At 52.4% G+C, this 22,722-nt stretch overlaps 1 protein-coding gene across 1 annotated transcript; it reads left to right on the top strand.

Moving 5' to 3' along the window:
- Positions 1-3,258: 3,258 nt before the first annotated feature.
- On the top strand, positions 3,259-17,251 carry LOC134350255 (trans-Golgi network integral membrane protein 2-like). Its single transcript, XM_063055271.1, has 4 exons — positions 3,259-3,407; positions 4,659-5,407; positions 11,165-11,248; positions 16,714-17,251. The coding sequence occupies exons 1-4, from the start codon at positions 3,353-3,355 to the stop codon at positions 16,717-16,719; spliced, it is 894 nt and encodes a 297-aa protein (XP_062911341.1). The 5' UTR covers positions 3,259-3,352; the 3' UTR covers positions 16,720-17,251.
- Positions 17,252-22,722: the final 5,471 nt, after the last annotated feature.

Here is a 22,722-nt window from a genome sequence, read left to right as displayed (position 1 = left end):
GCATGGGGGGGGGCAAAGAAAAATGGATCTGATCTGCAGCGTCAGAGACACAGCATTCACAAGAAAAATATAAATTTAGCATAAATTATATAAGAGAGAACACAATTAGAACACAAAACAACACTCTCGTGCGAAGTGGTCATACCAAGGCAGTGATTAGGGATTTTTTATAAAAAAACACGAGAACATCTGCAAATGCTGGAAATCCAAACAACACACAGACAGAAATTATTTTACTTTATTTCGAGATACAACACGAAACACACCTTTCCAGCCCAGGAACTCCCGACTGCCCCGATTTGACCCACAGGACAATTTACAATGACGCAGTACCTGTACGTCTTTGTATTGTGCTGGGCCAGTTGGTTCGAGAGCAGGAGTAACCTGCTGGTGTGGGACCTCCTGCCCGATCGAGGGTAGCTGCTTCAGCCTTATCTGTCACAATTACATCAGAACTTGCAGTCGAGCGTGTTGCCTGGGTCAACAGCCAACACAGCCCAAGGACTGAGCTGGGGGCTGCCCGCAAGAGTCTTCTTGCTTCCAACATCAACATAGCATACCCTCAACTTACTGATGCAAGCCCATGTCTTTGGAATGTGGGAGGAAAATGGAGCATGTGAGGGGGTGAGGGGAGGAACCCATGCGGTCACAGGGAGAACATACAAACTCCTTACAGATCGTGGCAGGAATTCAACCCCTATAACAATCACCGGTGCTGTAAAGCACTGAACACTGACCACCAGGCTACCAAGCCCCTGATGGTGGGGATCACTTAGATTTAGATTTTTAGATTCAACTTTGTTGTCATTGTGCCAAGTACAGATACAAAGCCAATGAAATGCAGTTAGCACCTAACCAGAAATGCAAAGAATAATTATTTACAAAATAACTGCAAATAAAAAGTAAGTGCTACAGCACACAAATATAAAGGTACTGAGACAGTACAATATGGATGCAATACTGCTTAGCGCTGTGATGTGAGGTTCAGCAGGGTCACAGCCTCAGGGAAGAAGCTCTTCCTGTGCCAGCTGGTGCGGGAGCGGAGACTCCTGTAGTGCCTACCGGATGGGAGGAGAGTAAAAAGTCCATGGTTAGGGTGAGATGCATCCTCGATAATGCTTTTCGCCCTGCCCAGGCAGCGTTCATGGTAGATGTTCTCAATGGTGGGCAATCAGGTGCCTTCTGGAAGAAGCACCCCCTGTCGATCCTGCCACTGGAGGGGAGGGATTGCCTGTGAGGTGTTGGTCTGAATCCCCAACTCTCAGTGGCTTCTTCCTCCTGCACACCCGAACTGCCGTACCAGACCACGGTGCAAATGGCCAAGCCAGGGTCTGTAGATAGTAGATGAGCTGGCCGCTGTAAGTTGCCCTGAGGGAGTAGGCAAGCAGTAGAGTCTATGGGGGGGGGGGAACAATTGCAACACGTTGATGCAATTATAAAGAAGGCACGGCAGTGGCTCTATTTCACTAGGAGCTTGAGGGGGGGTGGCCTGTCACTAAATCTCTACCGGTGTGCCAAGGCGAGCATTCTAACTGGCTGCGTCACCCCCTGGCACGGTGGGACCCCGCACAGGATAGGGGAAAAGCTGCAGAAAGTTGCTGTCTCAGCCAGTGCCAGCGTGGGCACCAGCCTCCCCAGCACTGGGGACACCTTCGAAAGGCGATGTCTCGGAACGGCAGCATCCATCATTAAGGACCCTCATGCTCTCTTCTCATTGCTACCATCAGGGGAGAGGTACAGGAGCCTGAAAACACATACAACATTTTAGGAAAAAGCTTCTTCCCCACCACCATCAGATTTCAAAATGGACAATGAACCCATGAAAATCTCCTTGCTTTTTTTCACCTGCTTAATACTTATTTCTTAATTTATTTATAGTTTCTTTTATTATGTCTTGCAATGTACAGCTCAGAATCAGGTCTATTATCACCAGCATGTGATGTGAAATTTGTTAACTTAGCAGCAGCGGTTTAATGCAATACATAATCTAGCAGAGAGAAAAAAAAATAATAAATAAACAAGTAAATCAATTACATATACTGAATAGATTTTTTAAAATGTGCAAAAACAGAAATACGGTATATTTTTTTAAAAAGTGAGCTAGTGTTCATGGGTTCAATGTCCATTTAGGAATCCGATGGCAGAGGGGAAGAAACTGTTCCTGAATCGCTGAGTGTGTGCCTTCAGGCTTCTGTACCTCCTACCTGATGGTACCAGTGAGAAAAGGGCATGACCTGGGTGCTGGGGGTCCTTAATAATGGACGCTGCCTTTCTGAGACACTGCTCCCTGAAGATGTCCTGGGTACTTTGTAGGATAGTGCCCAAGATGGAGCTGACTAGATTTACAACCTTCTGCAGCTTCTTTCAGCCCTGTGCAGTAGCCCCCCCCCCATACCAGACAGTGATGCAGCCTGTCAGAATGTTCTCCACAGTACATCTATAGAAGTTTTTGAGTGTATTTGTCGACATCCCAAATCTCTTCAAACTCCTAATAAAGTATAGCCGCTGTCTTGCTTTCTCTATAACTACATCAATAAGTTGGGGGGAACCAGGTTGGGTCGTCAGAGATCTTAACACCCAGGAACTGGAAGCTGCTCACTCTCTCCACTTCTGATCCCTCTATGAGGATTGATATGTGTTCCTTCATCTTACCCTTCCTGAAGTCCACAATCAGCTCTTTCGTTTTAACTGATGTTCAGTGCCAGGTTGTTGCTGTGACACCATTCCACTAGTTGGCATATCTCACTCCTGTACGCCCTCTCGTCACTACCTGAGATTCTACCAACAATGGTTGTATTGTCAGCAAATATCGATGGTATTTGAGCTATACCTAGCCACACAGTCATATGTATATAGAGAGTAGAGCAGCGGGCTAAGCACACACCACTGAGCTGTCGCAAAACAACAAATTTCACAATATATGCCGGTGATATTAAACCTGATTCTGATACCGTGAGAAAATAGAACCGTGTAATGGGGTTGTGGACAGTCAGCGTGCTTCCTGCTGTCCCTCTCTGTGACCATGATTTGCCCCTCCACTCCCCGTGCGAGGGCTCCGTTTTCTCGCTGCTCCCGCCGACGGACATTCGCCAGCACAGACGCTGAGCAGCCCACCGAACATTTCTGGTCGCCCCACTTCCGCTCAGCTGATGTAACATCTGATCACGTGTCCGGGACCCAACAGAGCGGCAGCGAAACTCCGGATCTGGAGTAGAAAGCAGGATCGGCTCACGAAACCAAAGGAAGCGCCAGTAAACGGAGCAGAACCCGGAAGCGGGTGAACTCCGGTCCATCGGCCGCGGTACTACAGCCCGTGTTTTGCGGAGAGCTGTGATCGATCCCGGTGCCAGTGATGAGACGGTGGCGGATCCTGCTCGTCCCCTTGTTGTTGTTGCCGCTGTTATGCGGTGAGGGAGCGCCCGGGGATCGCAGCCCACGCTTGACTGACCCGCGCTCCCCTCCAGATCCACCTCGCACTCAGCCCTACCCCTCTCCCCACTGCACCCGGTCGCTCTGAGTCCACCCGCCGCCTTCCGGTCACTCCTCACCCCTCCCCGCTGCTCTCCGTCCATCCGCCCCCTTCCCGTCACTCCTCACCCTTCCCCGGCCGCTCTCAGTCCACCCGCCCCCTTCCCGTCACTCCTCACCCCTCCCCGGCCGCTCTCAGTCCACCCGCCCCCTCCCGGTCACTCCTCACCCCTACTCAGCCGCTCTCAGTCCACCCGCCCCCTCCCGGTCACTCCTCACCCCTCCCCGGCCGCTCTCAGTCCACCCGCCCCCTCCCGGTCACTCCTCACCCCTACTCAGCCGCTCTCAGTCCACCCGCCCCCTCCCGGTCACTCCTCACCCCTCCCCGGCCGCTCTCAGTCCACCCGCCCCCTCCCGGTCACTCCTCACCCGTCCCCGGCCTCTGTGAGTCCACCCGCCCTCTTCCAGTCACTCCTCACCCCTCCCCGGCCACTCTCAGTCCACCAGCCCCCTTCCCGTCACTCCTCACCCTTCCCCGGCCGCTCTCAGTCCACCCGCCCCCTTCCGGTCACTCCTCACCCCTCCCCGGCCGCTCTCAGTCCACCCGCCCCCTTCCGGTCACTCCTCACCCCTCCCCGGCCGCTCTCAGTCCACCCGCCCCCTCCCGGTCACTCCTCACCCCTACTCAGCCGCTCTCAGTCCACCCGCCCCCTCCCGGTCACTCCTCACCCGTCCCCGGCCTCTGTGAGTCCACCCACCCTCTTCCAGTCACTCATCACCCCTCCCCGGCCGCTCTCAGTCCACCCGCCCCCTTCCAGTCACTCCTCACCCCTCCCCGGCCGCTCTCAGTCCACCCGCTCCCTTCCGGTCACTGCTCACCCCTACTCAGCCGCTCTCAGTCCACCTGCTCCCTTCCGGTCACTCCTCGCCCCTCCCCGGCCGCTGTGAGTCCACCCAAGCCCTTCCGGTCACTCCCCTCCCCTCCCTGGCCGCTCTCAGTCCACCCGACCCCTTCCGGTCACTGTGAGTCCACCCGTCACCCTTTACCCCATCCTGGCCACGGTGGATCCACCTGTCCCCTTCTGGTCGCCTTTCAACCCTCCCAGGCTACTCTGGACCCACCTGCCGGATGCCTCTGCAACGTTGCTCCTGTGCTCATTCGCTGATTCGTCTCTTTCCCCACCCCGCAGGTTCCCAGTCGTCCCCAAACGTACAATCTCTGCCAGGCCACGGCAACAGCAGCAATACTGGGAATGGTGGGGATGCAGCAGGGGAGAAAGAGGCCCCGAAGCCAGTAGGGGAGAAAGAGGCCCCGAAGCCAGTAGGGGAGAAAGAGGCCCCGAAGCCAGCAGGGGAGAAAGAAGCCCCGAAGCCAGCAGGGGAGAAAGAGGCCCCGAAGCCAGCAGGGGAGAAAGAGGCCCCGAAGCCAGCAGGGGAGAAAGAGACCCCGAAGCCAGTAGGGGAGAAAGAGACCCAGAAGCCAGCAGGGAAGGAGGAGGCCCTGAAGCCAACAGGGAAGGAGGAGGCCCTGAAGCCAGCAGGGAAGGAGGAGGCCCTGAAGCCAGCAGGGAAGGAGGAGGCCCTGAAGCCAGCAGGGAAGGAAGAGGCCCTGAAGCCAGCAGGGAAGGAGGAGAGCCTGGAACCAGCAGGGGTGGAGGGGAGTCCAAAGCCATCAGAGGAGGAGGGCCTAGAAACAATAGAGGATGAGGAGGGCCCGGAGCCAGTAGGGAAGGAGGGAGCAGCAGCAGAGGGAGCTGAGGGCAAAGAGGCGGAGGATTCTCCAGGTGCTGTCAAGCTCGGCCCCGGCGCCCTGCGGCCAAAGGTTGACGTTGTCGCAGTGCCCCAGGACGAGCCCGAGAGCAGCCACTTCTTCGCCTACCTGGTCACTACTGCCATCATCGTGGCCATCCTGTACGTCACCTACCACAATAAACGCAAGGTGAGCGGGCTGCTGGGTCCGACTGGGTTTGTAACACCCCAGACAGCACGATCGCCGGCCTTTCGGCCGAGCAGCTCCATACTGACCCGGAGTGTCCGTCTAAGCTGGTATCATGGTGTCCTGACAAAAACCTTTCCCTCCTATGGGTAGGGTGATGCTCGTACAAACACCCGGGGTGCTGAGCTTTCAGTCTCAGGTCCCTAGGTGTGCACAGTCCAAATAGCTTGTCCCAGTCCAACCGCGTAGACATGAAACCTCACTGGCGCCTCTACTTAAACTTGGCCCGACCCGTCGACCCTCACCGATTTTGTTTTCTGCACGATAGAAAGCATCGCGGCTTGGCGTGTCAACCGCAGTGCGTTGCGGACACTGCTTGGCACATCGCAGGAACCAGACTCCCCTCCGCCGCCTCGGCAAAGCATCCGGCATAATCGAAGACCCCGCCCGCAGACACTCTCTCGCCTCCCCCGTCCCGTCAGGCAGAGGTTGCAAAACCCTGACAGCACGTCCCACCTGGGTCAGGACGACTTGAATCTACCCTCACTATCTGCCTTGTCATGCTCTTGCACTTTATTGTCTATCTGCATCGCAATTTCTCTTTGACATTCCTTTTTCCTGCATTCTGCTGTTTTTCTCTTGTTCCACTTCAATGCATTTGACAGTGACATCAGCGCCGGACTCCGGAGTGAAGGCTCCCGAGTTCGAATCCAAGTCTGGCCACCCCCCCCCCCTGCCCCGCCAAGCACGCTTTCCATCCGTGCCGGGTTGAGCGTCGAGCTAGCCGCTCGGCCTCGTGAAAAATCAGGAGTCAAGTCAGGAACGTTCATATCGTGACCCGGTTAATCCGAAAGGAGACCAACCCTGACACCACGTGCCAGACAAGAATGGCTGTCTGTCTGGTGTAACACGATTAAAAAAAACGACCTCAATGCATTGTAACGAATGGGTCTGTATGGATATATGCAAGACATTTTTTTCACTCAACCTCCAAATAAGAAGCCAATTTACCATTTAGCCCAAATGTCTGCCAGGTCCATATCCCTCTAAACCTTTCCTGTAACTACCTCGACCCCTTTACGCGGGCAGCTCTTTCTCAAGAGTGAGTCCGGGAATGCAAGGGCTGATGTATGAGGAGCATTTGATGCCCCTGGGCCTGTGCTCGCTGGAGTTTAGAAGAACGAGGCGGACCTCACTGAAACTTACCAAATACTGGAAGGCCGCGATAGAGCGGACATGGAGAGGATGGTTTCCAGTGGTGGGAGAGTCAAGACCAGAAGGCACAGCCTCAGAATAAAGGGGTGTCCCTTTACAACGGAGATGATGGGAAATGCCTTTTGCCGGAGGGAGGTGAACCTGCAGAATCCGTGTCCACAGAGGGAAGTGGAGGCCAGCTCATGGGGTGTATTTGAGGGGGAGATGGGTCGGCTCCTGATTAATAAGGGAGTTGAGAGTTACAGGAAGAAGGCCAGAAGACAGGGCTTTGAAAATGGCTAACTTATTGGTAGAGCAGTCTTGATGGGCCAAATGGCCTGATTCTGCCCCCATAATCTTATGGTCCTGTGTGTTCCTGTGAGAAGAAATTTCTCCTCAAGTTTCCTTTTCAATCTTACTCCTCTCACCTTCAGCCTACGGTATGTCTTTTGGTTTTTGATTCCCTTCCCCCAGGAAACAGAGGGAGTGTATTTACCTGATCGATTGTCTTCGTGACTGTGTATGCCTTTATATTGTCAGCACTCAGTCATTTCTACTGTGCAAGGAATGAACCAGCCTCTCCCTATAAACCCCAGGTTCTCATAAATCTACGTTTATCATGTCTTGGCACTCGGTGGCCACTTCATTAGAGGAAACTGATGTGGTCTTCTGCTGCTGTAGGCTGTCCGCTTCAAGGTTTGACGTGTTGTGCGTTCAGAGATGTTCTTCTGCACGCCACAGTTGTCACAGTTTGAGTTAACGTCACCTTCTTGGCAGCTTGAACCAGTCTGGCCATTCGCCTTCGACCTTTCTCTTTAACAAGGCGTTTTAGATTAGATTATTAGATTAGGTTAAATTTTGTCCACAGCACCGCTGCTCACTGGTTGCTTGTTGTTTCGTTTCTCGCACCATTCTCTGTAGGCTCTAGAAATGTGATCTAAGTGACTTTGACAGAGAATGATTCTCGGTGCCAGATGGGGTGGTTTGAGTATCTGAGAAAAATGCTGATCCCCCGGGGGTTTTCATGCACACCAGCCTTTAGAGCTTACAGAGAATGGTACGAACAACTAGAAAAGCATCCAGTGAGTGGCAGTTCTGTGGGTGAAAATGCCTCCTTAATGCGAGACCTTGGAGGAGAATACCCAGACTGGTGCAAGCTGACAGGAAGGGAAAAGTAACTGAAGTAACCCAGCATTACAACAGCACTGTGCAGAAGAGCTTCTCGGAAGTGGGTGGCCTGCAGCAGCGGAACAGCGCACCAGGTTTCCTCTGCTGCACCTAATAAAGTGTCCTCTGTGTTATGGAGGGCTGTGCGTTTATCTGGAAGGGTGAGGAGGGGAAAGGCTGTACTTATCTCGGGTACTGGGGCTAAGTGTATAGTTACGGCCCTGCGGTCTCCAGGCTGCACTGCCCTCTCACTGCTACCAAGTGTAAAGTGTCGCACTTTGGGGGATCGGATAGAAGGTTCTCATGCAGCCAAATGAGGTGGAGGATAAATGTGCGGCTGAAGAATTGGAGCAGGGGGCAGCAATACAGATTTCTGGATCATTGTGACCCCTTCTGGGGCAGGTGTGACCTGTATAAAAGGGACAGATTGCACTTGAATCTGAGGGGGACCAGTATTCTCGCGGGCAGCTTTGCTAGAGCTGTTGGAAGTGGTTTAAACTAATATGTCAGGGGAGTGGGAACTAGTATGATAGAGCTGAGATGTTTCTGGGAATAGTTCACAAGATGCAGGATAGATATGTCCCACAGAAGAAGTTGTTCTCAAATGGTAGGGGTAGGCAGCCGTGGCTGACGATGGAAGTTAAGGACTGCATAAAAGCCAAGGAAAGAGCATATAAGGTAGCAAAAGTGAGTGGGAAATTGGATGACTAGGAAGTTTTTAAAATCCAACAAAAGACAACTAAAAAAAAGCCATAAGAAGGGAGAAGATGAAATATGAGAGTAAACTAGCCAATAATATAAAGCAGGATACCAAAAGTTTTTTCAGTTTTATGAAGAGTAAAAGGGAGGTGAGAGTTGATATTGGACCACTGGAAAATGATAAGGTAGTAATGGGGGACAAAGAAATGGCAAATGAACTCCATAGTATTTTGCTTCAGTCTTCACAGTGGAAGACACTAGCTGTATGCCAGAGATCTGAGACTGTCAGGGCGCATGAATGAGTGGCCACTGCTATTACAAAGGATAAAGTGCAAGGCAAACTGAAAGTTCTTAAGGTGGTTAGGTCACCTGGACCAGATGGACTACATCCCAGAGTCCTGAAAGAATCAGTTGATTCTGGCATGGTCACTCCACACTTTTAAGAAGGGAGGAAGACAAAAGAGAGGATATTATAGGCCAGTTAGTCTAACCTCAGTGGTGGGGAAAGTGTTGGAGTGCATTATTAAAGACGAGGTTTTGGGGTATTTGGAGACTAATGCTTTTTTTAAAAGTCAAAGTATGCATGGTTTCTGTAAAGGGATATCTTGCCGACAAATCTGTTAGAATCCTTTGAGGAAGTGACAAACAGGTTGGACAAAAGAGAGGCAGTGGATGTCACTTACTTGGATTTTCAGAAGGCATTTAGTATGGTGCCACACAAGAGGCTGCTTAACAAGATAAACTCCTCTGGTGTTACAGGAAAGATACTGGGATAGATAGAGGAATGGCAGACAAGCAGGAGGCAATGAGTGGGAATAAAGGGAGCCCTTTCTGGTTGGTTACCAGTAACTAGTGATGTTCCTCAGGGGTCAGTATTGGGACCCCTACTTTTCACATCATAGGTCCATGATTTAGATAATGGAATTGATGGCTTTGTGGCAAAGTTTGCAGATGATATGAAGATAAGTGGAGGGGTAGGTAATGCTGAGGAATTGCAACAGGACTTTGACAAATTGGAAGAATGCACAAAAAAGTGGCAGATGGAATATAATGTTGAGAAATGTATGATAATGTATTTTGGTAAAAGGAACAATAGTGTGGACTATTATCTAAACAGGGAGAAGGTTCAAATATCAGAGGTGCAGAGAGACTTGGGAGACCTCATGCAAGACTCCCAGAAGGTTAATTCACAGGCTGAGTCTGTGGTAAAGAAGGCAAAACCAATGTTGCTATTTATTTCAAGGGAAGTAGAATATAAAAACAAGGAGATAATGCAGAGCCTATATAAGACACTCGTCAGGCTGCATTTGGAGTATTGTCAACGGTTTTGGGCCCCTTATCTCAGAAAGGATGTGTTGTCATTGGAGAGAATCCAGAGGAGGTTTATGAGGATTGTTCTGGGACTGAAGGGGTTACCAAATGAGAAGTGTTTGGCAGCTTTGGGCCTGTACTCACTGGATCTCATTGAAACCTACCGCACTAGAGAAGGTGGATGTGAAGGGGATGTTTCCTCTAGTGGAGGTATCCAGCACTAGAGGGCACAGCCTCAGAATTGAGGGGGCAGCCTTTTCGAACAGAAATAAGGAGGATTTTTATTTTAGCTGAAGAGTGGAATCTGTGGAATATTTTGCCACAGACTGTGGTGGAGGCCAAGTTCGTGGATACAGTCAGAGCAGAAGTTGATAGATACCTGATTGGTCAGGGCGTCGAGGGATATGGTGAGAGGGCAGGTGTCTGGGGTTGAATGGGATCCAGGATCAGGCATGATGAAATGGCGGAGTGGACGATGGGCTGAATGGCCTAATTCTGCTCCTATGCCTAATGGAACTGTTGTATGTAACCAGTGTAGATGGATAGGAAAGGGATATGGGTAAACACAGGCAAATGGGATTAATTCAGGTAGGCATCTTGGTCAGAGTGGACAAGTTGGGCCACTGGCTGTTTCTGTGCTGTATTCTATGAGAGGGAACTCCTCCATGGACAGTCCCAAGCCCGGCTGTGAAAGGAGGAGGGTTGGCCATGGGGTTAGCAACCCCATCCCGTAAAAACCCGGAGCTACAGAAGCTCCAAAGACCTCATCCCTGGGAGAAGGGTCTTTGATGGGCGACACCTAAGGACAACTTGAAACAATGAGGCAGGAGAGAGGACTGTGGTGAGCAGCTGTTGGCAGCCTTTGCCCCTGAAGGGGTGGAAGGCTTAACACCAATAACAACCTGTTACGCCTGGCTATGTAGAGAAAAGTAGGGTGGTTATACAGTGCTTAATAGTTTAGTTCTGGTCTCCACCCTGGGAAAGGTGGACTGCACTGGCAAGCGAACATGGGAGATGCATCCGGATGTCGCCTGGCCTAGGCAGGAGGTGCAGGAGCCACAGGTCCCACACCACCAGGTTCAGGAACAGCTATTACCCTACAACCATCGGGCTCCTGAACCAACGTGGATAACTTCACTGACCTGATTCATCGATCTCTCTGAGGGATCTCTGTCTCTGTGTCTTTCTCTCTCTCTTTTCTTTCATCCATGTCCCTATCTAACAGTTTCTTTTGAATATATCAGCCTGTACCACCATGTTGCACACGTTTAACACTCCCAGAGGAAAGTTCACTTTCAACTGTTGTGTGCGTGTCCCTGTTCATCCTGTTTTGGGCACAGAATGATCATCTTCGAGTTGTATTTATACCTATCTCTCTCCCTCCTGCAGATTATCGCTGTTGTTATAGAGGGTCGCCGTTCTAAAGGTATTCGGCGCCCGAAAACCACAGACTATCAACAGCTGAACCAAAAGGTCAGTAACTGCAGCCTCTCCCGCCTGCGTTGGCCACTCGATTACCCTCTCCCAACCCCCACCCCGTTCGCATCCCCAATGTTTTCAGATAGCCCCCGTTCACACCCCAATTGCCCTCTCCCAGCCCCCACCCCGTTCGCATCCCCAATGTTTTCAGATAGCTCCCGTTCACACCCCCATTGCCCTCTCCCAGCCCCCACCCCGTTCGCATCCCCATTGTCCTCTCCCCATTCACACCCCCATTGCCCTCTCCCTCTCCCCACACCATTCACACCCCCATTGCCCTCTCCCACGGCTGTTCAACCCCCATTGTCCTCTCCCACGTTCACTCCCCCATTACCCTCTCCCCCATTGACACTCCCATTCACTCCCCCATTGCCCTCTCCCCATTCACACCCCCATTACCCTCTCCTGCCCCCATTCACTCCCCCATTACCCTCTCCCGCCCCGTTCACACCCCCATTTCCCTCTCCCGCTCCTGTTCACATCCCCATTACCCTCTCCCACCCCAGTTCACACCCCCATTGCCCTCTCCCCATTCACACCCCCATTTCCCTCTCCTGCCCCGTTTGCATCCCCATTACCCTCTCCTGCCTCCGTTCACACCCCCATTACCCTCTCCCGCCCCCGTTCTCAGCCTAATTACCGTCTCTTGCCCCCGTTCACACCCCCATTACCCTCTCCTGCCCCTGTTCACACCCCCATTACCCTCTCCTGCCCCCATTCACTCCCCCATTACCCTCTCCCGCCCCGTTCACACCCCCATTTCCCTCTCCCGCTCCTGTTCACATCCCCATTACCCTCTCCCACCCCAGTTCACACCCCCATTGCCCTCTCCCCCATTCACACCCCCATTTCCCTCTCCTGCCCCGTTTGCATCCCCATTACCCTCTCCTGCCCCCATTCACACCCCCATTGCCCTCTCCCCCGTTCACACCCCCATTGCCCGCTCACCCGTTCACACCCCCATTGCCCTCTCCCCCGTTCACACCCCCATTGCCCTCTCCCACCCCTGTTCACACCCCCATTACCCTCTCCTGCCCCCGTTCACACCCCCATTACCCTCTCCTGCCCCCATTCACACCCCCATTGCCCTCTCCCCCGTTCACACCCCCATTGCCCGCTCACCCGTTCACACCCCCATTGCCCTCTCCCCCGTTCACACCCCCATTACCCTCTCCCGCTCCCATTCACACCCCCATTGCCCTCTCACCCACATTCACACCCCCATTGCCCTCTCCCCCCCGTTCACACCCCCATTGCCCGCTCACCCGTTCACACCCCCATTGCCCTCTCCCCCGTTCACACCCCCATTGCCCTCTCCCACCGCTGTTCACACCCCCATTTCCCTCTCCCGCTCCCATTCACACCCCCATTTCCCTCTCCCCCATTCACACCCCCATTGCCCTCTCACCCTGTTCACACCCCCATTGCCCTCTCCTGCCCCCGTTCACACCCCCATTACCCTCTCCTGCCCCCATTCACACCCCCATTGCCCTCTCCCCCGTTCACACCCCATTGCCCTCTCCCACCCCTGTTCACACCCCCATTGCCCTCTCCCCCGTTCACACCCCCATTGCCCTCTCCCTCTCCTGTTCACACCCCCATTGCCCTCTCCCTCTCCCGTTCACACCCCCATTGCCCTCTCCCACCCCTGTTCACACCCCCATTTCCCTCTCCCGCTCCCATTCACACCCCCATTGCCCTCTCACCCACTTTCACACCCCCATTGCCCTCTCACCCACTTTCACACCCCCATTGCCCTCTCACCCCGTTCACACCCCCATTGCCCTCTCCCTCTCCCGCTCACACCCCCATTGCCCTCTCCTGCCCCCGTTCACACCCCCATCACCTTCTCACCCACTTTCACACCCCCATTGCCCTCTCACCCCGTTCACACCCCCATTACCCTCTCCCGCCATCGTTCACACCCCCCATTACCCTCTCCCGCCTCCGTTCGCACCCCCATTGCCCTCTCCCACCCCCATTCACACCCCCATTACCCTCTCCTGCCCCCGTTCACACCCCCATTACCCTCTCCCGCCTCCGTTCGCACCCCCATTGCCCTCTCCCACCCCCATTCACACCCCCATTACCCTCTCCTGCCCCCATTTGCATCTCCATTGCCCTCTCCTGTCCCCGTTCACACCCCCATTGCCCTGTCCTGCCCCCGTCCGCACCCCCATTACTCTCTCCCCCATTCACACCCCACATTACCCTCTCACACCCCCGTTTACACCCCCAATGCCCTGTCCTGCCCCCGTCCGCACCCCCATTACCCTTTCCTGCCCCCATTCACACCCTCATTACCCTCTCCCGCTCCCATTCACACCCCCATTGCCCTCTCCCTCCCCCATTCACACCCCCATTACATCCTCCCACTGTCCCCTCCCTGCCTGTTCACGGCCCGGCTGCCCCCTGCCACCGCTGGTCTGCTTCCATCTTTCTGCTTCTCTTCACTGTCTAAGAGGTTTAAAAGGAGTTGAATTTGTCACAAGTACATTGAAACGTTCAGTGAAAGGCATCATTTAAGTCAATGACCAACACAGTCCGAGGATGCGCTAGGAGCAGCTCGAAAGGGCGGCCACGCTTCTGGATGGCATGGATCTGCACCGCCTCCCAATCAATAATCGAACAAGCACCTCCCTATAGTGTTAGGAATTCACCCCCTCCTCCACTGCTGGCCCTTCAAATCCTTATGCCCCCAAGGTCAGAGGGCCAAGGACAGCAAGTCCAGGTCCACGTTCTGTAGGTCACAGGTCAAGGGGCGCCATGGCCTAGGGTTGGGTCTTTATCATGTGTGGTGACGTGTGTGTGTGTGTGTGTGTGTAGTGTGTATGTGTGTATGTGTGGGGGTGGGGGTGTGTGTGTGTGTGGGGGTGGGGTGGGGTGTGTGTGGGGGGTGGGGTGGGGGGTGGTGGGTGTGTGTGTGGGGGTGGGGTGGGGTGTGTGGGGTGGGGGTGTGTGTGTGTGGGGGTGGGGGTGTGTGTGTGTGGGGGTGGGATGGGGGTGGTGTGTGTGGGGGGGTGGGGGTGGGTGGGTGGGGGTGGGGTGATGAGGGTGGTGGGGGTGGGTGTGTGTGAGTGGGGGGGTGGGGTGGGGGTGTGTGTGGGGGTGGGGGTGTGTGTGTGGGGGGGGTGGGGTGTGTGGGGGGGGTGGGGGTGGGTGTGTGTGGGGGGGGTGGGTGTGTGTGGGGGGGTGGGGTGGGGGTGTGTGTGGGGGGGTGGGGTGGGGGTGTGTGTGTGGGGGGGTGCGGGTTGTGTGTTGCTGGTGTGGGTGGGTGGGTGTGTGGGGGGGTGTGTATTTGTGGGGGTGGGGTTGGGTGTGTGGGGGGGTGGGTGTGTGTGTGTGTGGGGGGGGTGTGGGTGGGGGGGGGTGTGGTGGTGGGGGTGGGTGGGGGGGGGGGGTGTGTGTGTGGGTGTGGGGGTGGGGTGGGGGTGTGTGTGGGGGGTGGGGTGGGGGGGTGGGGGGTGTGTATGTGTGGGGGTGGGGTGGGGGTGTGTGTGGGGGGTGGGGTGGGGGGTGGGGGGTGTGTATGTGTGGGGGTGGTGGGTGTGTGTGTGGGGGTGGGGTGGGGTGTGTGGGGGGGTGGGGTGGGGGGTGGGGGTGTGTGGGGGGGGTGGGGTGGGGGGGTGTGTGGTGGTGGGGGGTGTGTGGGGGTGTGTGTGTGGGGGGGGTGGGTGTGTGTGTGTGTGTGTGGGGGTGGGGTGGGGGTGTGTGTGGGGGGTGGGGTGGGGTGATGGGGGGTGGGGGTGTGTATGTGTGGGGGTGGTGGGGTGTGTGTGTGGGGGTGGGGTGGGGTGTGTGGGGGGGTGGGGTGGGGGTGTGTGTGTGTGGGGGGGGTGTTGGTGTGGGTGTGTGTGTGTGGGGGTGGGGTGGGGGTGGTGTGTGTGTGGGGGTGGGGTGATGAGGGTGGTGGGTGTGTGTGTGGGGGGGGTGCGGGTTGTGTGTTGCTGGTGTGGGTGGGTGGGTGTGTGGGGGGGTGGGGTGGGGGTGGTGGGGGTGGGGTGATGGGTGGTGGGTGTGGGGGGTGGGGTGGGGGTGGGGTGTGTTTGGGTGTGTGTGGGTGGGGGGGTGGGGTGGGTGTGTGTGTGTGTGGGGTGATGGGGGTGGGGGTGTGTGGGGGGGGTGTGTGTGTGTGTGTGTGGGGTGGGGGTGTGTGTTGGTGTGGGTGGGTGGGTGTGTGGGGGGGTGGGGTGGGGGGTGTGTGGGGGTGGGGTGATGGGGGTGTGTGTGTGGGGGGGTGGGGGTGTGTGTGTGTGGGGGTGGGGGTGTGTGGGTGTGTGTGTGTGTGTGGGGTGGGGGTGTGTGTTGTTGGTGTGGGTGGGTGGGTGGTTTGTTTTTATGTGGTTGCTCGTTGTACATTGGCTTCTTGTTGCTCTGCTGACACTGTCGCATTCTGCGTTGGCCCTGGAACGTGTGGTGACGATGTTGGGAAATGCAGGGTCAAGCACTCTGGTAGAAGAAATAAATGTGCAGACCATTTTCTAAACAGGGAGAAAATCCAGGAATCTGAGATGCAGAGGGACTTGGGAGCCTTGTGCAGAACACCCTGAAGGTTAACTTGCAGGTTGAGCTGGTGGTGAGGAGGGCAAATGCCATGTTAGCATTCATTTCAAGAGGTCTAGCATACAAGAGCAGGGATGTGGTGCTGAGGCTTTAAAAGGCACTGGTGAGGCTTCATCTTGAGTATTGTGAACAGTTTTGGGCCCCTCATCTTAGAAAAGATATGCTGGCATTGGAGAGGGTCCAGAGGAGGTTCACAAGGATGATTCCAGGAATGAAAGGGTTATCATATGAAGAACATTTGATGGCTCTGGGTCTGTATTCGCTGGAAATTAGAAGGATGAGTGGGGATCTCATTGAAACCTTTCGAACGTTGGAAGGACTAGATGTGGAAAGGATGTTTTCCCATGGTTGGGGAGTCTAGGACAAGAGGGCACAGCCTCAGGATAGAGGGGCATCCATTTAAAACAGATGCGGAGTAATTTCTTTAGCCAGAGGGTGGTGAATTTGTGGAATTTGTTGCCACATGCAGCTGTGGAGGCCAAGTCGTTGGGTGTATTTAAGGCAGAGACTGATAGGTTCTTGATTGGACATGGCATTAAAAGTTACGGGCAGTGGGGCTGAGGAGGTGGAAAGAGGATCAGCCAATGTGGAATGGTGGAGTAGACTCGATGGGCCAGATGGTCTACTTCTGTTGCTCTGTCCTGTGGACGTACCTGTCCCTAGCACACCCTCGGATCGTGCTGGTTGTTAACAAAAACAACACATTTCACTGTGTGCGTGGTGGACGTGATCAATAAATAAATAAAATCACTTTAGGCCTCGTGTTTCTCCTCTAGATTTTGCTAGATGTCATCCACCCGTCTGCCCCCCCCCGAAGAGACGACCCCTGCTGTCGCGTGTGTTTGATCTCCCCCTCCCCCACCAGGTTTGACACCCCCCCCCTTCAATCTCTGCAGATTTAAAGTGGATCAGCGTGGAACGATCGCGGCCCCACCACGAGAGACAGGAAACCGTCTGCCCTTTGGACTCTGGGGCACCTTGCTTCGAGCAACAGCTGAATTGCCTCGCCTCAGGGAAATTCGGGAGGGGGGGTGGGTGTGGAAGGCAGTGGGGCTGAGACAGAAGGTGGGATAATTGGGGGAGGGGGGTGGTGATGGTGGTAATCATTCGTTCCTGCTGGACCAGGTTGGGGTGGCGGGTTTGCTGAGCTGCGGGGGAACGACCGGCGGGGTTGTTTGGCCCTTTCCCCACGGCAGCCATGAGAACAGTACTCTGCTATGGACCCCTGGTTACGGCCCCAGCTTCACCCCCACCCCATTACACTTGCACGCTTTCTTTTGCACTTATGGCTAGAAATGGCGATGATCTGTGGCAGGGCACCACGCCTCTGTCCTGGGAATGTTGGCAAGTCCTGTCCCGTGATACCAACGCCACCGGCCTCCCGTGAAATTGAATGTTTCTGACGAGAATTAAATGAAACCTGTGGTCTCCTCACTTTCTGCCTTGTCCCTTTCTTCTCCTCCAGCAGGTAAAAGTAGCGAATGGGAGAATGCTTGGGTGGTTGGGATGAAAGAAGGATTAGCTTTGCTTCTCAGCGGTACATCAACATATGGAGGGAAACCGGCCGTCACGGTCCGAGGTTGCGCTGGGGGAAGCCGGCAAATGTCGCTGCCCTTCCAGCGCCAGCGTAACATGCCCACCACTGCTTACCGACTCCCACCCATTTTCGGAATGTGGAAGGACACCCACCTGGTCACGGCAAGCCTGTCAAAGCTCCTTACAGAGAATGGCACGGTTTGAACTCCGATCAGTCGACCCTGGCGACGCAAGGCATTGCGTCCGGCGGAATTTGGAGCCGTTATACCTTGGTTCAATGTTGAGTCTTTTTCTTTCTTTTTAAATCTTTTTATTGATTTCATAATAATAATAAACATAACATAGTATTGATACAAAGTTATTGGAATTACATTGTTGTAGTTAACATATTTAAATATAAACCCAGTTGACACATGGGTACTAAACCTCCCAATCATACAGGATACAAATATAATGTACAAAAAAAAACATGAAAAAGGAAAGAAATATATATACCCCAAAATAAAAACTAACCTAAACAATGTTAACCAACTAAACTAAGGGGGAAAAAAAGACATGGGCTGTTATGTAACATCAAAAAAAAGACCCATTAGTGTCGTCGACTCTGCTTCCCTCAACATATAAAAAGGAAATAGGTTTGGAAAAGGTCAAATCACATCATATGGAAGTGTTGATTAAATGGCCTCCAAGTCTCTTCGAATTTAATAGAGGGATCATAAATAACACTTCTAATTTTTTCTAAGTTTAAACACAACATAGTTTGAGAGAACCAATGAAATGTGGTGGGAGGAAATGTTGAGTCTTCGAATACTTGAATCACCTGGAGATATCGGGATCAAGGATCAACTTTATTTCCCGTACGCGTTCAGGCATACTTTTGTTTGGAGCCCTGACCAGTGGCCAACTGGCGTCTGTGAGCTCTGAGCGGTGAACAATCCGGGCATTGAGGGAACAGAATTTCACTCCGGTCCGCTGCCCAAGGAGGAGAAGGCAGCAGTGGAGCGCGGCAGCTAATTCGGAGCCCTGAGCGGTGACCACTTGGGGTTTGAGAGCTCTGACCGGCGACCTGTTGCCGTTAGCAGGAGCAGTCATCGTGGGTGCAGGTAGAGTTAGGGGCTCTAACTCTTCAAGGCTTCGGTCAGTGAAGGTGAAAAAGCAAAGCTCCAGGTAAAGTTCTTTTCCTTCCCCTCTTTAGATCTGCTCAGTAAGGACAGTGGAGATGCCAGACAGGATAGCTGAACGCTCCTCTTGACGACTACAACTGTGAGAAGTGCATCCAGCTGCAGCTTCTTACACTCCGCATTAAGGAGTTGGAGCTGGAGTTGGATGTACTCTGGATCATTCGGGATGCTGAAGGGACATATAGAGAGGTAGTTACACCCAAGGTGCAGGACAGAGGAAACTGTCTGACAGTCAGGAAGGGGAAAGGGGTGAAGAAGTCAGTGCAGAGTACCCCTTCAACAACGGGTATATCACTTTGGATACTGTTCTGTGGGGGGCGGCAGGGGGAATGACCCAACAGACGAAAGTCACAGTGGTCGGGTCTCTGGCATTGTGTCTGCCTCTGTGACTCAGGAGGGACGTGGGGAGAAGAGGGGATTTGTTTGTTAGGGAATAAAGGAGGTTCTGTGGGCAAGAATGAGATTTCTAGACCATAAGACAAAGGAGCAGAAGTAGGCCATTCGGCCCATCGAGTCTGCTCCGCCATTTTATCATGAGCTGATCCATTCTCCTATTTAGTCCCACTCTCCCGCCTTCTCACCATAACCTTTAATGCCCTGGCTACTCAGATACCTATCAATCTCTGCCTTAAACCTTCTAGATGGTATCTTGCCTCCTAGGTGCCAGGAACATCTCAGATCGAGTCCTCAGCATTCTTAAGTGGGAGGGTGAACAGCCAGAAGTTGTGGTCCATGTATGTACCAATGACATGGGTAGGACAAGTGACGAGGTTCTGCACTGGGAGTTCAGGGAGTTGGGTGCTAAGTTAAAGAGCAGGGCCTCTAGGGTTGTGATCCCGTGCCACGTGCTACTGAGGCCAGAACTAGGAAGATTATACAGTTTAATACATGGCTAAGGAGTTGGTGTAGGAAGGAGGACATAAGATTTTTGGATCATTGGGCTCTCTTCCAGGGAAGGTGGGACCTGTACAGAAGGTATTTTTTTCACCTGAACTGGAGGTGGACTAATATCCTAGTGGGAAGTTTTGCTAGTACTGCACAGAGGGGGGTTTAAACTAGAGTTGCAGGGGGATGGGAACCAGAATGCCAGAACAGATAGTGGACAGGTTGTGGAGACAGATGTTGTTAAGACTTCAAACAAATTTAGGAATTGAAAGGTTGAGCATGGTACGACTAATGTCCTGAGCTGTGAATATTTCAATGCAGGAAATATTGTAGAAAAGGCAGATGAGCTCGGGGCATGGATCAACACCTGGAATAATGACGTTGTAGCCATTAGTGTGACTTGGTAGCAGGAGGGGCAGGACTGGCAGCTCAATATTCCAGGGTTCTGTTGTTTCAGATGCGACAGAGCGGGAGATAACTTGTCTAGTGAGGCTTTATGGGTGAAACTGAGAAATAAGAAGGGTATGACCACATTAATGGGGCTATATTACAGACCACCCAACAGTCCAAGGCGGTTCAAAGAAACAGATTTGTGGAGAGAGTGCACACTGTTGCAAGAAGCATAAGGTTGTTATAGTAGATGATTTTAACTTTCCACATATTAACTCTGGACTCCCATAGTATAAAAGGACTGGATGGGATAGAGTTTGTCAAATGTGTTCGGGAAAGTTTCCTTCATCAGCACATAGAAGTCCCAACAAGAGAGCGGGCGATGCTGGATCTGCTATTGGGGAATGAGACAGGGCAGTGACAGAAGTTTGTGTAGGGTAACACTTTGCATCCGGTGATCACAATGCCATTAGTTTCAAAGTACTGTAAATATGCAAAGAGACAGGTCGGGTCCGCAGGTTGAGATTCTAAATTGGAGAAAGGCCAATGTTGATGGTATCAGAAATGAACTGACAAGTGTGGATTGGGACAAGCTGTTTTCTGGCAAAGGTGCCCTTGGTGAGTGGGAGGCCTTTAAAAGCGAAATTCTGGGAGTACAAAGCTTGTATGTGCCTGTCAGAATAAAAGGTGAGGATAACAGTGTAGTGAACCTTGGTTTTCAAGTGATATTGAGGTCCTGGTTAAGATAAAAAAGGAGGTGCCTCACAGGTTTCGGCAGGTAGGAACAAATGAGGTGCTTATGGAGTATAAGAATGCAAGAGAACACTTAAAAATGAAACCAAGAGGGATAAAAGAAGGCATGAAGTTGTTCCAGCAGACAAGGTGAAGGAGAATCCGAAGGGATTCTACAGATCTGTTAAGAGCAAAAGGATTGCAAGGGAGAAGATTGGTCCTCTGGAAGATCAGTATAATAATCCATGTGTGGAACCAAAAGACGGGGGAGATGTTAATTAATTCTTTGCACCTAACACGGTGTTCCCTTGGACCCTGTGGGAGGTAAGTGCAGAAATTTCTGGGGCCCCATCAGAGATGTTGAAATCATCCTTAGTGACAAGAGAGATACCAGAAGATTGGAGGATAGCCAATGTCATTCTGCTGTTTATGAAAGGCTCTAAATATAAACCAGGAAATTATAGGCTGTCAAGTCTGGCAGCAGTAGTGGGAAAGTTATTGGAAGGTATTCTAAGGGACCAGATATATGAGTATTTGGATAGACAGGGACAGGGACTGATTAGGGATAGTCAGCATGGCTTTGTTTGTGTTAGGTCATGTCTAACCAATCTCATAGTTTTTCAAGGAAGTTAACCACGTCTGAGTCGATGTTCTCCACCAGGAAAATGGATGAAGGCAAGGCAGTGGATGTTGTCTATGTGGACGAGGCATGTGACAAGGTCCAGCATGGGAGGTTGGTCAAGAAGGTTCAGCCACTCGGTATTCAGGATGAGGTAGTAAATTGGATTAGACATTGGCGTTGTGGGAGAAGCCAGAGAGTGGTAGTAGTCAATTGCCTCTGACTGGAGGCCTGTGACTAGTGGAGTGCCGCAGGGATCAGTGCTGGGTCTTTTGTTGTTTGTCATCTATATCAATGATCTGGATGACCATGCGGTTAACTGGATCAGCAAATTTGCAGATCACACCAAGTTTGGAGTGGGGGGGGCGGTGTAGTAGACAGTGAGGAAGATAATCATGGCTTGCAGAGGGATCTGCATCAGCTGTAAAATAAAAGCCAGATGGAATTTAATGCAGAAAAATGGAAGGGTTTGCACTTTGGTAGGACCAGCCAGGGTAGGTCTTTTCACAATGAACTGCAGGGCACTGAGGAGTGCCAGATAACAGAGGTCTAGTAATATAGGTCCATAACTTGTTGAAAGTGGTGTCGCAGGTAGATAGGGTTGTAAGGAAAGTTTTTGGCACATTGGCCTTCATAAATCAATGTATTCAATACAGGAGATGGGACTTTATGCTGAAGTTGTATAAGGTATTGGTGATGCCTAATTTGGAGTATTGTGTGCAGTTCTGGTCACCTAACTCCAGGAAAAATATCATTAAGTTTGGAAGAGTACAGAGAAAAGTTACAAGGATGTTGCCGGGTCTGGAGGACCTGAGTTATGAGGAAAGATTGAATAGGTTAGGACTGTATTCCTTAGAATCTAGAAGATTGAGAGGAGGTTTGATAGAGGTACACAAAATTATGAGGGGTATAGATAGGGTAAATGCAAGCAGGCTTTTTCCACTGAGGTTGGGTGGGGCTACAACCAGAGGTCATGGGTTATGGGTGAAAGGTGAGAAGTTTAAGGGGGTCATGAGGGGTAACTTCTTCACTCAGAGGGTCATGAGTGTGGAATGAGCTGCCAGCACAAGAGGTGCATGTGAGCTCAATTTCAACATTTAAGAGAAGTTTGGATAGTTACATGGATAGTAGGAATATGGAGAGCTATGGTCCCAGAGCAGGTCATTGGGAGTAGGCAGTTTAAATGGTTTTGGCATGGACTAGATGGGCTGAATGGCCTGTTTCTGTGCTGTACCTCTCTAAGCTCTATGTATTAGGTGTGTTGGCATGACATGTAACAATATTCACTATAAGAATAAAGAATTATATAAACAAATAAACTTCTTCAACTTTTTGGCCAGGTACCTGAATGTTTTTGAAATGGTGCCGACTGTACAGTTGACGATGAGTGGTTGAAGAGACACATTTCTCCTGAAGTCTTTATCGTTTTGAGTCATTCAGCTCCAAGTTGCTGTGATTGCTCCAGGACACCAGCTTGTTTACTTCCTGGTGGGACTGGGATTCGTTTACTCTGGTGACAGTGGTGTGGTCCTGCGTCAGGACCAGGATCTGCAGAATCTCGT

The sequence above is a fragment of the Mobula hypostoma genome, chromosome 8 (genome assembly GCF_963921235.1).
Source record: "Mobula hypostoma chromosome 8, sMobHyp1.1, whole genome shotgun sequence".
In the NCBI taxonomy this organism is placed as follows: Eukaryota; Metazoa; Chordata; class Chondrichthyes; order Myliobatiformes; family Myliobatidae; genus Mobula; species Mobula hypostoma.
The sequence above is the reverse complement of the archived record's forward strand: the minus strand, read 5'-3'. Positions and strand labels throughout refer to the sequence as shown.

Coding starts and splice junctions, on each gene's coding strand:
- LOC134350255 (XM_063055271.1), top strand. CDS start 3,353: ATGAGACGGTGGCGGATCCTGCTCGTCCCCTTGTTGTTGTTGCCGCTG. Junction 3,408..4,658: donor GTTGTTGCCGCTGTTATGCG/GTGAGGGAGCGC, acceptor CCCACCCCGCAG/GTTCCCAGTCGTCCCCAAAC. Junction 5,408..11,164: donor CCTACCACAATAAACGCAAG/GTGAGCGGGCTG, acceptor TCCCTCCTGCAG/ATTATCGCTGTTGTTATAGA.